Below are 13,779 nucleotides of genomic sequence, written 5' to 3' on the forward strand. Positions count from 1 at the left end.
AACACCCTAGAACTCTTCTTAAGATGCCCCAATCATCATTCGTTCTGCAATAAAAATGTCAGAATATTGCTAGGTACATGCTGATAAGAACAACAAAGGGGACATTCTTAAGAGAAACCTGGCACCATAAGTACAGATTAGGGCAGAGAAGGACATTCAAAAGAGATGGGCAGGTGCAGTAGGTACAAACGTGACCGCTGTCAGCCGGCCTGTGATGGCGGGAAAGAGGCTGGTGCCAGAGTGGATTTGGATTGATCACCACACATGTACCTCAACCAACAGCGAGGAGGTCCCACATGCCTAAGTGGGGCAAGTCGGGGACCTAAGGCAGTAGCAGGAAAACGAGACAAAGAAAACAGGCGGAGACTTGAGACAGAGGCAGGAATGTGAAGAAGTCTAAAATAAAATTCCCTGCACAGGACTCTTAGGCTGTTTTCATGCACGATCAGTCCACTCCTCCCTATTTTTCTACAATAAGCTCTTTACACTGTATTTCTTTTGAATGAAGTTATCTGCCATCTTCGTACTGCCTCTTGGTGAAAATCTTTCTTCCAAGTTAGACAAGAACTGGGACATCAGCTCTCCCCAGTAATAGCTCCATTTCAGTTTGAATTTACAGAACTGATGGGGCTTAATAACTGGCGCTCTGACTTTAAGTGGTGCAGGAGGTGGCCAGTAGCGGACCCCAGCCGTCACACCGGGAGCAAGAGGGCCCTGCATAGTCCCCATCTGCCTGCAGGTGGCATGCTGCCACGACACTGCCAGCAAGAGGGCCTAGCAGTGTCCCCAGCTGCCAGCAGGGCTATACGACGACTACACTGTGAGCAAGAGGGCCCTGCAGTGTCCTTAGCTGCCAGCAGGTGGCACACGGGCACCACAACATGAGCAAGAGGATCCTGCAGTGCCCTGGTTGCCAGCAGGGGGCGTGCTGCCACGACACTGGGAGCAAGAGGATCTTGTAGTGTCCGCAGGTGCCAAAAGAGGGCTTGCCCGCACTACACTAAAAGCAAGAGGGCCCAGCAGTGACCCCAGCTGCCAGCAGGGGAGCCAGCCGCCACTACACTTGGAGCAGGAGGGCTCAGCAGTGTCCACAGCTGCCAGCAGGCGAGCATGCTGCCACTACACTGTGAGCAAGAGGGCCCTGCAACGTCCCTAGATGCCAGCAGGCGGCGTGCTGCCACTATACTGTGAGCAAAAGGGCCCTGCGTGCCCCGGCGCCAGCAGGGGGCGCTGGCCACCAGTGTAAGCAAGAGGGCGCTGCAGTTGCCCTAGGTGCCAGCAGGAGGCGCAGAGGCACAGCAACGTGAGCAAGCAGCTCCTGTAGTGCCCGGCTTTTCAGATTACTGAGGTTCCACCCGTCTGTGCGCCGCACCCCTGGCGACGTGCGTCTCTCTGCCTGCACCGCGTCCACCCCCGCCGCCCCGCCCGGCGGCGTGCGAATGTGCACCTGTGTGCCTGCAACGCTCCCCCCAACCCGCGGCCCGGCGGCGTGCAGGCCTGCGCCTGCGCCGCACCCGCCCCACCGGCGACGCGCCGCTGTGCATCTCTGCCGTGCGCCACCCCTCCCCACGGGGGCCGCGCTGCCGCGCATCTCTGCACCTGCCCCGCGGAGCGACGGCGCGCCGCCCCTCTCTGCGCCGGCGCGGCCCGCCGCGCCTCTCTGCGCCTGCGCCGCGGAGCGATGGCCCGCCGCGCCTCTCCGCGCCTGCGCGGGCGCGGTGCGCCTCTCCTGCGCCTGCGCGGGCGCGGTGCGCCTCTCCTGCGCCTGCGCGGGCGCGGTGCGCCTCTCCTGCGCCTGCGCGGGCGCGGTGCGCCTCTCCTGCGCCTGCGCGGGCGCGGTGCGCCTCTCCTGCGCCTGCGCGGGCGCGGTGCGCCTCTCCTGCGCCTGCGCGGGCGCGGTGCGCCTCTCCTGCGCCTGCGCGGGCGCGGTGCCTTTGCGAGGACGGAGCTGCGTTCGCCGCAGCACAGACCCAGAGGGCATCGCGAGGGCGGAGCTGCATTCTCCTCCGCACAGACTCCGGGGTACTGCGAAGGCGGAGCAGCGTTCTTGTCAGCACAGACCTGTGCGTGCGGGCCAGGGGCACCGCGAGGGCGGAGCTGCGTTCTGCTCAGCACAGACCTGGGGGACACCGCAAAGGCGGAGCACCATTCTCCGCAGTACAGACGTTGGGGGCGCTGCCTCGCTTTGGGACAACTCGGGGCAGCATCGACGGTGAGTAAAATCCTTCCTGTTTGCAGCCCTGAATAATCAAGTTCAGAGACCAGTTAGAAGGGTTCAGTGTGCAAAATGGGAAACCAAAAGCCCCTCTGAATCCTGCCCACCAAAGTTCTCCCAAGCGAAGGCAAGGGGCCACAGTGCCAGGTCCACACTGCAGCTTCGAAACACAAATGCAGCACTGCTAATGCAGACATGACACCCAAAATATGACACCCACATTACTCATGTCACAAGCACCTGTAATGCTAATGCACTGCCTCAATAAAAAAAATTAACGTAATATTGGCAATCCCCATGCTGCTGTGCAGTCCTCACACAGTAATCGTAATAATCCACATTAACAAAGTACATACAAACTTAGTAAGGAACCTAGGGTTAGGATTAGAGTTGTCGTTAGGGCCCAGGTTAGGGTTAGGGTTGGGGTTGGGGTTGGGGTTAGGGGTTAGGGTTGGGTTAGCGTTAGGGTTAGGGTTAGGGGTTAGGGATTGGGGTTAGCGTTACGGGTTAGGGTTAGGGCTTAGGGTTTGGGTTGGGTTAGGGTTAGGATTAGGGGTTAGGGTTAGGGGTTAGGGTTAGGGTTAGGGTTAGGGGGTAGGGTTAGGATTACGGTTAGGGTAGGGTTAGGGTTAGGTTGGGGTTGGGGTTAGGGGTTAGGGTTAGGGCTAGGGTTAGGGTTAAGGGTTGGGGTTGGGGTTAAGGGTTAGGGTTAGGGTTATGGTTAGGGTAGGGTTGGGTTAGGGTTAGGGTTAGGGTTAGCATTCTAATTGCAACCTGGGAGAGGAGGACGTGACACCCAATATCTCAAGGAGTAGAAACACCCTTGTGATACTGTTCTTAATCTTCAGGGAGGAAGAAGATGATATTACTCGAATACAGACAGGTGTACGTCCTCTGTACAAAGCCGGTGTACACCCGTCTGTGCAATAGTTGACAATTTCCAGAGGGTTAGATGATATTACTCACAATATGGTAAACAGGCTGTGAGTCCACCGCGGGTCCTAAGAGCCAGGGTGGCAGAGGGGCTGACTCTTACACCTCGCCCCCCTGCGGTGGGGGTCCTAAGAACCCTGGGGGCAGAGGGGCTGGCTCTTATGCCCCGCCTCGCGGGGAGCGCCTCGCCCTCCTGTGATGGGGGTCCTAAGAGTTCGGGGGGCAGAGGGGCTGGCTCTTATGCCCCGCCTCGCGGGGGGCACCTCACCCCCCTGCGATGGGGGTCCTCCACCCCCTGGAGATTCTATTCGGATCAATATTGGCAGGTGGGTGTACACCTATTGCGATATTGAAAGTAATACCATGCGCTATCCGTCCCTGGACATTAGGAACACTATTGCAGGTGGGGGTACTCCCACTGCGGTATTAGGAGTCATATTAGTATTACTTGTTACTCATTTACGAGTCACGTTAATATGAATTACCAATATTAATGTTAAGAAATAATTGCTAATGAAAAGTTTTCAGATTAATATTAATTATTAGGAGCTAATATTACTGTGTTCTAATGAATCTGATCAGTCCCAGTTATTAATATCAGGCGTTATTAATAGTTAATATTAATAATTTATTGTTATCAGTATGACTCTTGAATATCAATTATCATTATTATTGGTATTGATTTTAAAAATTATACGATCAGTTATTGATATTGATAATTAATATCAATTAGTAATTGATATTATTAATTTTGATAAGTAATATTGCGACCTTCCTCACAGTATTATTGGGAGTCATATCATCCTGTGGCCCTGAGGAGAGAAGGCATTTCTCTTTCTGTCTCCTGTCTCTGAAGAGGAGGAGGAAGTAAAAGTTGAAAACCAAGAAGATTGAAGTCAGTGGCAAGACCAGCCGCTGCCACTGATGAGCCGGCCTGAGGTGAAAAGATGAACCCCCCCTCCCCCACTCAGCACATGTGCTCTGAATCCGTCGGGACCCTTTCACGTGGAAACTCTTAGAGTTGTAAGCCCTGAGAAAAGGCCTAGGAAGTCTGTATTCCTTCGGGGCGCTCGGCTTTTAAGACGCGAGTCTGCCGACACCCCCGGCCGATTAAAAGGAACCTCTTCCTTCTTGAATCTGGCGTCTGAGGGGTTTTGTCCGCGGCTCGTCCTGCTCCACTTTTTGGTTCACATGACCGGGAATGGAACCTGGGCCGCGGCGGTGAGAGCGCCGACTCCTAACCATCAGACCACCGGGGAACTTCAAACTTCATGGGAAATAGATTGCCCAACATTAGAAGTGGGTTGGCCGTCAGAAGGAAGCCTGGACAGGTCCCTTGTTTCTCAAGTGTGGCACATGGTAACTGGGAAAGGATAACTAGACCGCTTCCCATACATAGACACTTGGTGACAGCTGTCGCTAGACCCCCCACAGTGGCTAAGAGGGCAAGCAGCAGCAATACTAGTAGCCAAGGGACAGACAACTAAGGAAGGATCCCGCTCCACCCGCCCAGGGAAATCAACTCCTCAAGTTCTGTTCGACCCAACGTCAGAAGATCCATTGCAGGAGATGGCACCAGTGATCCCAGTGGTGCCCTCCCCTTACCAGGGAAAGAGGCTCCCCACTCTTGAGCCCACAGTGCTTGTGCCTCCGCAAGACAAGCGTATCCCTAGGCCACCCAGAGTAGACAAGAGAGGAGGTGAGGCCTTGGGAGAAACCCCTCCCTTGACAGCTCGTTGACCCAGAACACGGATACAGATGCCCCTGACAGAGCAGCGGTATACTGGGATAGATAAGGATGGTCACGTGGTGGAGAGGCGTGTTTTTCTCTACCAGCCCTTCACCTGTGCCGACCTTCTCAACTGGAAAAACCATACCCCGTCCTATACCAAAAAGCCACAAGCTCGAATTGATTTGCTCCAAACTATTATCCAGACCCACACCCCCACCTGGGCTGATTGCCACCGGTTGCTCATGTTCCTCTTTCACAGAGATGAAAGGCGGAGAGTGTTCCTAGCAGCAACTAAGTGGCTAGAGGAACATGCACCAGCTGATTATCAAAACCCCCAAGAGTATGGAAGGACCCAGTTACCAGGAACCGGCCCCCAGTGGGACCCAAATGAAAGAGAGGATATGCAAAGGCTAAACCGAGTCTTTCACAGAGATGAAAGGCGGAGAGTGTTCCTAGCAGCAACTAAGTGGCTAGAGGAACATGCACCAGCTGATTATAAAAACCCCCAAGAGTATGGAAGGACCCAGTTACCAGGAACTGGCCCCCAGTGGGACCCAAATGAAAGAGAGGATATGCAAAGGCTAAACCAAGACAGGGAAGCTCTCTTGGAAGCATTCAAGAGGGGAGCTCAGAAGGCCACAAACGTTAACAAGGTCTCTGAGGTCATTCGGGGAAAAGAAGAAAGTCCAGCACAATTCTTTTTTTTTTTTTGAGACGGAGTCTTTTTCTGTCCCCCAGGCTGGAGTGCAGTGGTGCGATCTTGGCTCACTGCAAGCTCCACCTCCTGGGTTCACACCATTCTCCTGCCTTAGCCTCCCAAGTAGCTGGGACTACAGGCGCCCGCCAACACGCCCAGCAAATTTTTTTTTGTATTTTTAGTAGAGACGGGGTTTCACTGTGTTAGCCAGGATGGTCTCGATCTCCTGACCTTGTGATCCGCCCACCTCAGCCTCCCAAAGTGCCGGGATTACAGGCTTGAGCCACCGCTCCCGGCCAAATCCAGCACAATTCTATGAGAGATTTTGTGAGGCCTATCGTATGTATACTCCCTTTGATCCCGGTAGCCCTGAAAATCAGCACATGCTTCACATGGCTTGAGTCCGTCAAAGCACGGAAGACATGAGAAGAAAACTGCAGAAACAGTCTGGGCTTGCAGGGACGGATACATCACAATTATTAGAGCTAAGCAGGTGTTTGTAAACAGGGATGCAGTAAGCCGTAAGGAACACCGCACAGAGAATGAACGTCAGGCCCGGCGACACCGACCTGCCTGTTAGCTTCAGGAATCAGAGGGGTCCCCCCAAAGAGGCAAGGGAAGGGGGGCCCTGGGAAAGAAACTCAGCTTGGCTGTCAGAGTTGGCAGCGTAACCAGTGTGCTTATTGTAAAGAAATAGGACATTGGAAGAACAAATGCCCTCAGCTTAAAAGAAAACAAGGTGACTCAGAGCAGGAGGCCCCGGACAAGGAGGAAGGGGCCCTGCTCAACCTGGCAGAAGGGTTCTTGGACTGAGGGAGAGCGGGCTCAAGTGTCCCCAAAGAGCCTATGGTCAGAATGACCGTCGGGGGTAGAGGCGTTGATTTTCTCATAGATACCGGTGCAGGACATTCGCTAGTAACCGCCCCGGTCGCCCCCTTCTCCAGAAAGACTATTGACATCATCGGAGCCACGGGGGTTTCAGCAAAGCAAGCTTTCTGCTTGCCTGGGACTTGCACTGTAGGAGGACATACAGTGACTCATCAGTTTTTGCCCATGCTTGACTGTCCCTTGCCCTTGTTGGGGAGGGACTTGCTTAACAAGCTGAGAGGCACTGTCTCTTTGACAGAGCACGGCTCTTTGCTGCTAAAGCTACCCGGAACGGGAGTCACTATGACCCTTATGGTCCCCCGAGAGGAGGAATGGAGACTTTTCTTCACTGAGACGGGCCAAGAGAGAAGACCAGCTCCGGCTAAGCGGTGGCCAAGAGTAGGGGCGGAAGATAACCCTCCAGGGTTGATATGGGGAGTAATATCATCCTCTCCCCGTTGGGATATTCGGAACCATATCCCAGGGGGGTGTCCACCCTCTGCGATATTGGGAGTAATGTCATCCTCTGTTTCCTTGGATATTAGACACAATATCACAAAAAGGTGTACACCCCCTGTGATACTGGGAGTAATATCATACTCTCCTTCCCTGGATATTAGAAAACAATATCATCAGGGCTGAACACCCCCTGCGATAATGGGAGTAATATTTTCTTTTTTTCTTCTTTTCTTTTTCTTTTTCTTTCTTTTCTTTTTTTTGAGACAGAGTTTCACTCTTGTTGCCCAGGCTGGAGTGCGATGGCACGATCTCGGCTCACTGCAACCTCTGCCTACCGTATTCAGGCGATTCTCCTGTCTCAGCCTTCCGAGTAGCTGGGATTACAGGCATGTGCTACCACGCCCCATTCAGTTTTGTTTTCTTTTTTGCATTTTTAGTAGAGACATTGTTTCTCCATACTGGTCAGGCTGGTCTTGAACTCCCGACCTCAGGAGGTCCGCCCGCTTCGGCCTCCTAAAGTGCTGGGATTACAGGCGTGAGTGACGGTGCCCATCCACCACTTAGCATTTTTCTTTTACATTTGTTGAAGTCACAGATCTCTACACACATTGATTGCTGCTTTATTATACACTTACATATAAAATGGGAAATAGAAAAGAATAAAATGGGCACAGTATCCCTAAAGTTTCACATTCCGAGACATTTTAAAAATATTTGCTTTTTTGAATTTTGTTTCAATGAAGAAACTGTGGTATACACACACTATGTGGTATTATCCAGCCTAAAAAGGCATAAAATCCTCTCCACTGCAGAAAAAATGGATGCGACTGCAGGGTCTGTATGTTAAGTGAAGTAAGGCAGGCACAGAATGACAAATATTACATGTCTTCACTTAGATGTGGGAACAAAAGAAAATCTTGGCCAGATGTGGTGGCTCAGGTCTGTCATCCCAGCACTTTGGGAGGCCAGGGCTGGCGGATCACGAGGTCAGGAGATCGAGACCATCCTGGCTAACATGGTGAAACCCCGTGTTACTAAAAATACAAAAAATTAGCCGGGCGTGGTGGCGGGCAGCTGTAGTCCCAGCTACTTGGGAGGCTGAGGCAGGAGAATGGTGTGAACCTGGGAGGTGGAGCTTGCAGTGAGCCAAGATCGTGCCACTGCACTCCAGCCTGGGTGACAGAGCAAGACTCCGTCTCAAAAAAAAAAAAAAGACAATGCAAAAAATTAGCCCAGCGTGGTGGCGTGTGCCTATAGTCCCAGCTACTCGGGAGGCTGAGGCACAAGAATCGCTTGAACCTGGGAAGCGGGGGTTGCAGTGAGCCCAGATTGTGCCACTGCACTCCAGCCTGTGCGACAGTGAGACTCCATGTAAACACAAAACAAAACAAAATGAAACAAAACCAAAAAACAAAACCAGACAGGCACTTCTGACACAGGCTGCAACATGGATGAACCTTGAAGACATTATCGTCAGTGAAATAAAGAAATCCCAAAAGGATAAACACGACCAGGCTCAGTGGCTCACACCTGTAACCCCAGCGCTTTGGGAGGCTGAGGCAGGCGGGTCCCTTAAGGTCAGGAGTTCGAGAGCAGCCTGGCCAATATGCTGAAAACTCGTCTCTGTTAAAAACACAAAAATTAGCTGGGCGTGGGTGCGCACGCTTGTAATCCCAGCTACTCGGGAGACTGGGGCACAAGAATCGCTTGAACCCACGATGTGGAGGTTGCAGTGAGCCGAGATCATGCCACTGCACTCCAGCCTGGGCGACAGAGAAAGACTCTGTCTCCAAAAAAAAAAAATAAATAAATAAACAGAAAAACAGAAAAACTAATTCAACACGGTATGATTCCACTTCTATCAAGTGCCTAGAGTAGTTAAACTCATAGAGTTGCAAATCAGAATGGTGGCCCCCGAGGTGGGCGAGAGAGAGGAATGGAGAGTTTGGTGAATGGGTGCCATTTCCATTTTGAAAGAAAAAACTGTTCTGGAGATGACGGCGGTGATGGTTGCTAAACAATGTGAACGTACTTAATGTCATTCAACTGTCAACTGAAAAATAGTGGAAATTGTCAATGTTTATACCGGCCATTCTAGATGAAATCATATCTATTTACAACTTTTAGTATTGATACGTGGTATATTTTCCCATAATAACAGATGAAAATGAAAGCAGTTGGATCTTTAGAAAGAAAAGAAAGAAGCGAAGAATACACGCAAGCTTCCTCCTGATTACAGGAAGAGCCCCAAAGCTTCTATGGACACTCCCTTTTCTCTTCTTCTTCCTGCAGTCTTATGAGGAAATCTTTAGAGATTGGGGAGCTTGGGCGACTTTGGCTAATGAGGAGCTCTGTGCCTTGAGCCCCCCAGGCCATAGAATAGTCAATACTCAGTCTGTGCCTCCAGCCCTGCAGTCTGAGGTTCCAGTCCTGGGGGCTCCACACCCGTCACCTGTATCAGGAGGCTCATGTCTCACCCTGTCTTCTTGCCAGCCTTGAGGACGGAGTCTGAGCCTCCATCATGCACCACGCAGGGAGGACCGTGGACCTGTTCTCCGCGGTCATGGCCTGGCAGGGGGGAAGGGCAGTTCAGCTGAGGGACGTTCGGGAGCCTCGCTTTGTTTCCTCATCCTCAGGACAAACAGGACAGTGCGGTGGGCAGATGGGAGGAGACCAAGCTGCAACCTGTCAGCTCAGCAGACTGTGGAGTTTCTGTTCTTGCTTGTGGTGAGGGGGCCTCAGAAATCTTATTCAAACTTTTGCCTTCCTCCCCCACTGAGTTGTCCTTTTCATAGACACCTCACCCAAGATAGCAGGGAATGAGTCCCTCTAAACTATTGCCTAAGAACAGCAAAGATGATGAAGGTGATGATGAGGACAAAGAGGATGAAGACAGACACCAGGGCATCATGAACCCTCACTGAGGGCTTCCTAAAGGCCAGGCTCTGAGCTCTGTGCTCTATGCAGCTTGTTTCATTTCATCTGTGTAGTTTCCCAGTTACGAGTGCACATTTCATGATGATTTTACGGACTAGAGAAGGAGCAACGCATTTTCATAGGACTTGTACCGGATCACGAAGTCGAAAAGGGTGAAGTCCAATTTCAACCAGGCAGTCTAAGTCCGGACACATGGCATTTGGCCAGTCCTCTCCCTGCATCCAAGCTGCCCTCTCAAATCCTTGTCACTCAGGCCGATGCCCCTGCTCACTGTGCCCTTCCCTTTGGGGGTTCCTTGTAGACCACAGCTAGACCAGTGGGTGCCACAATCACTGTGTCAAGTAGAGAAAGGGCAGCTGAGATCACATCAAAGGTTCCAGAAAGAACGGGCACAGGATCATTCGGGATGCATCTCTCCCTTGCCCCTGTTCCTGGCTTTCCTTACAGCTCTCGGCTGCCTCAAAGGAGTCATCGATTCGGAGTTTGGCTTCCATTCCTACTGAGGAAGCTGGAAAGCGTCTCAAAAAATGCTCCTAAGACATGCCCATGGTTAAGACCTCTGAGCTCTGCTTACAACTTTTGGAAGCTGGGCGCGGTGGCTCACGCCTGTAATCCCAGCACTTTGGGAGGCTGAGGCAGGCGAATCACAAGGTCAGGTGTTCGAGACCAGCCTGGACAACACGGGGAAACCCCGTCTCTACTAAAAATAGAAAAAAAGGAGCTGGGCATAGTGGTGGGCGCCTGTCCTCTCAGCTGCTCGGCAGGCTGAGGCAGGAGAATAGCTTGAACCTGGGATGCGGAGGCTGCAGTGAGCCGAGATCACTCCACTGCACTCCAGCCTGGGCCACAGAACGAGACTCCGTCTCAAAAAAGCAAAAACAAAAACAAAACCCAAACCACAACTTTTTGAGAGTTGGAAGACCATGAAGTAAAGTACCCGGGACTTAGAGTCTGGCCATGAATTTGGAATACCACCCTTTCTACTTCTCTGTATGGCAGGCGGTGAGATGTCCATCCTCTGAGACTCAGCACTCTCATCTGAGCTGATTTCTAGGTGATCTAATGGAAGCGAGCGATGATGAAACCGATCGTGGGTGCCCGCTGCGTGATCTCTCTGTGATGGCTGCGGAAAGTCAAGGCAAAGTGAATCTCCCATACACTCGTTACTATTTTAAGCTTCAACTCCATACAGTTCAACGGAAATATCCCCTGACCTGAAGTTCCGGTTTCCCTGCATTCCAGACAGGACATTTTCTTCTGTCCTTATCTCAGTAAGTACTGAGTATTGTGAGAGGAACAAGTGAGTCCCTTTTGTTTCTGATTCCCCAGAGCCTGTATCTTGCTTGGCACAGAAGAGATAGCAAAAGTCAAAATCTATGTTAATTCTTGAATTGACACTTCCTTGGTTCACAACAATTGGCTGTCATCAGTGTGACTTTGACTTACTTGATTCTTTTTGTTTTTTGTTTTTTGAGATGGAGTTTTGCTCCCGTTGCCCAGGCTGGAGTGCAGTGGTGTGATCTCGGCTCACCGTAGCCTCTGCCTCCCAGGTTCAAGCCATTCTCCTGCCTCAGCCTCCTGAGTAGTTGAGGCTACAGGCACCCGCCGCCATACCGGGAGAAGTTTTTGTATTTTTAGTGGAGGCGGGGTTTCACCATGTTGACCAGGATGGTCTTGATCTCCTGACCCCGTGATCCGCCCTCGTCAGCCTTCCAAAGTGCTGGGATTGCAGACGTGAGCCACCGCGTCTGGCCGAACTTTCTGATGAAAACTCTAAGTCCACCTAAGCTAAGGACAGGAGTTGTAGCTGACGTGAATTTTCAAAGAAGACCCACCGATTTGAGGAAGCAATTACTCTCCTGCTGAAGGTGAAAAGTCAGAAAACGGAACGATGAAATCACTAGGACCTAACCGGCATGTGGAACTATTTTCTGCTTATGAACTATCAGCTTTCATTTCATTTCCAGCTGACATGGTCTCAGCTCTTGTTGCCCAGGCTGGAGTGCAATGGCTTGATCTCGGCTCACCGCAACCTCCGCCTCCCAGGTTCAAGCAATTCTCCTGCCTCAGCCGCCCGAGTAGCTGAGATTACAGGCATGCACCACTACGCCCAGCTAATTTTGTATTTTTAGTAGAGACAGGGTTTCCCCATGTTGAGGCTGGTCTCGAACTCCTGACCTCAGGTGATCTGCCCGCCTCAGCCTCCCAAAGTGCTGGGATTACAGGCATGAGCCACCGCGCCCCGCCCGGTCTCAGCTGCTATACAGTGTTTATAAATGTTCTAAATCAAGGGAATTTGTATCAATCTAGTAGAATAAAATAAAATATTTGAGTTCTTAATTTCCTTTAATTCGGATAACCTTTTTCTTCAAGTGAAGAGAACGGCTTTGTTACGTATTTTTCTTCGGACAAGATAGGCTGTATTTTCTAGCAGTTATGCATTTGTTATATATGATGATCTGGTTCTTGGAACATTCTTGAATCTAGTGTCTCTAAGGCAGGCGTGTACAGCAAGAAGTGAAGAACACAGAAATCAATGATGAAAGCATTAGAAGACAATTGAGTTTGTCAGAACTGCAAAAGATTGCTGAGCGTGGATTGCTCTGAAATCTGAAAACATTACTTGTGAATTGCTTCTATCCAAAATGCAGACACAATGCCGGGTGTTGGTTTACTTGTTTCCCATTTTTCAAGACCCTTTTCTAGGCAAAAGGTGTCCAAACCATGCAGACCCACAGAATCTAACCGATGTCTCTAGATTCCTCCTTCTAGAACTCTCAGGGGATCCAGAACTGCAGCCGATCCTCGCCGGGCTGTTCCTGTCCATGTGCCTGGTCACCGTCCTGGGGAACCTGCTCATCATCCTGGCCATCAGCCCTGACTCCCACCTCCACACCCCCATGTACTTCTTCCTCTCCAACCTGTCCTCGCCTGACATGGGTTTCACCTCCGCCACGGTCCCCGAGACGATTGTGGACATCCAATCTCACGGCAGAGTCATCTCCTAGGCAGGCTGCCTGAATCAGATGTCTCTGTTTGCCATTTTTCGAAGCATGGAAGAGAGACACGCTCCTGAGTGTGATGGCCTATGACCGGTTTGTAGCCATCTGTCACCCTCTATATCATTCGGCCATCATGAACCCGTGTTTCTGTGGCTTCCTAGTTTGGTTGCCTTTTTTTTTTTTTTTCTTCTCAGTCTTCTAGACTCCCAGCTGCACAACTTGATTGCCTTGCTAACGACCTGCTTCAAGGGTGCGGAAATTCCTAATTTCTTCTGTGACCCTTCTCAACTCCCCCACCTTGCATGTTGTGACACCTTCACCAATAACATAATCATGTATTTTCCTGCTGCTGTATTTGGGTTCCTTCCCATCTCGGGGACCCTTTCCTCTTACTATAAAATGGTTTCCTCCATTCTGAGGCTGTCATCGTCAGGTGGGAAGTATAAAGCCTTCTCCACCTGTGGGTCTCACCTGTCAGTTGTTTGCTGGGTTTATGGAAGAGGCGTTGGAGGGGACCTCAGTTCAGATGTGTCCTCTTCCCCCAGAAAGGTTGCAGTGGCCTCGGTGATGTACACGGTGGTCACCCCCATGCTGAACCCCTTCGTCGACAGCCTGAGAAACAGGGATATTAAAGGTGTCCTGCGGTGGCCACACGGCAGCATGGTCCAATCTCCATATCTTCTTATGTGTTCCATTCCTTTTGTAGTGTGGGTTTAAAAAGGCATTCAGGTCAAATAAGAATGATAACACAGGGTGAACACCCACTGTGACATTAGGAGTAATACCTCCTTAGGATATAAAAAACACTGTCACAGAGTATACACACGAGGGGTCCACCCACTGTGATATTAGAAGCAATATCTCCCTATAATATGAAGAACAATATCACAGGGTGATTTCATTCCCGATGTTGGTAATAAAACAATGATAAACATTA

At 51.0% G+C, this 13,779-nt stretch overlaps 1 protein-coding gene across 1 annotated transcript; it reads left to right on the top strand.

The window, feature by feature from the left end:
• The first annotated feature begins 1,156 nt into the window (after positions 1-1,156).
• LOC134736565 (uncharacterized) lies at positions 1,157-13,515 on the top strand. The gene is made up of 3 exons (XM_063638502.1): positions 1,157-1,242; positions 1,340-2,212; positions 3,931-13,515. The coding sequence occupies exons 1-3, from the start codon at positions 1,157-1,159 to the stop codon at positions 3,962-3,964; spliced, it is 993 nt and encodes a 330-aa protein (XP_063494572.1). The 3' UTR covers positions 3,965-13,515.
• Positions 13,516-13,779: the final 264 nt, after the last annotated feature.

This window comes from Symphalangus syndactylus, chromosome 5 (assembly GCF_028878055.3).
Source record: "Symphalangus syndactylus isolate Jambi chromosome 5, NHGRI_mSymSyn1-v2.1_pri, whole genome shotgun sequence".
Classification (NCBI taxonomy): Eukaryota; Metazoa; Chordata; class Mammalia; order Primates; family Hylobatidae; genus Symphalangus; species Symphalangus syndactylus.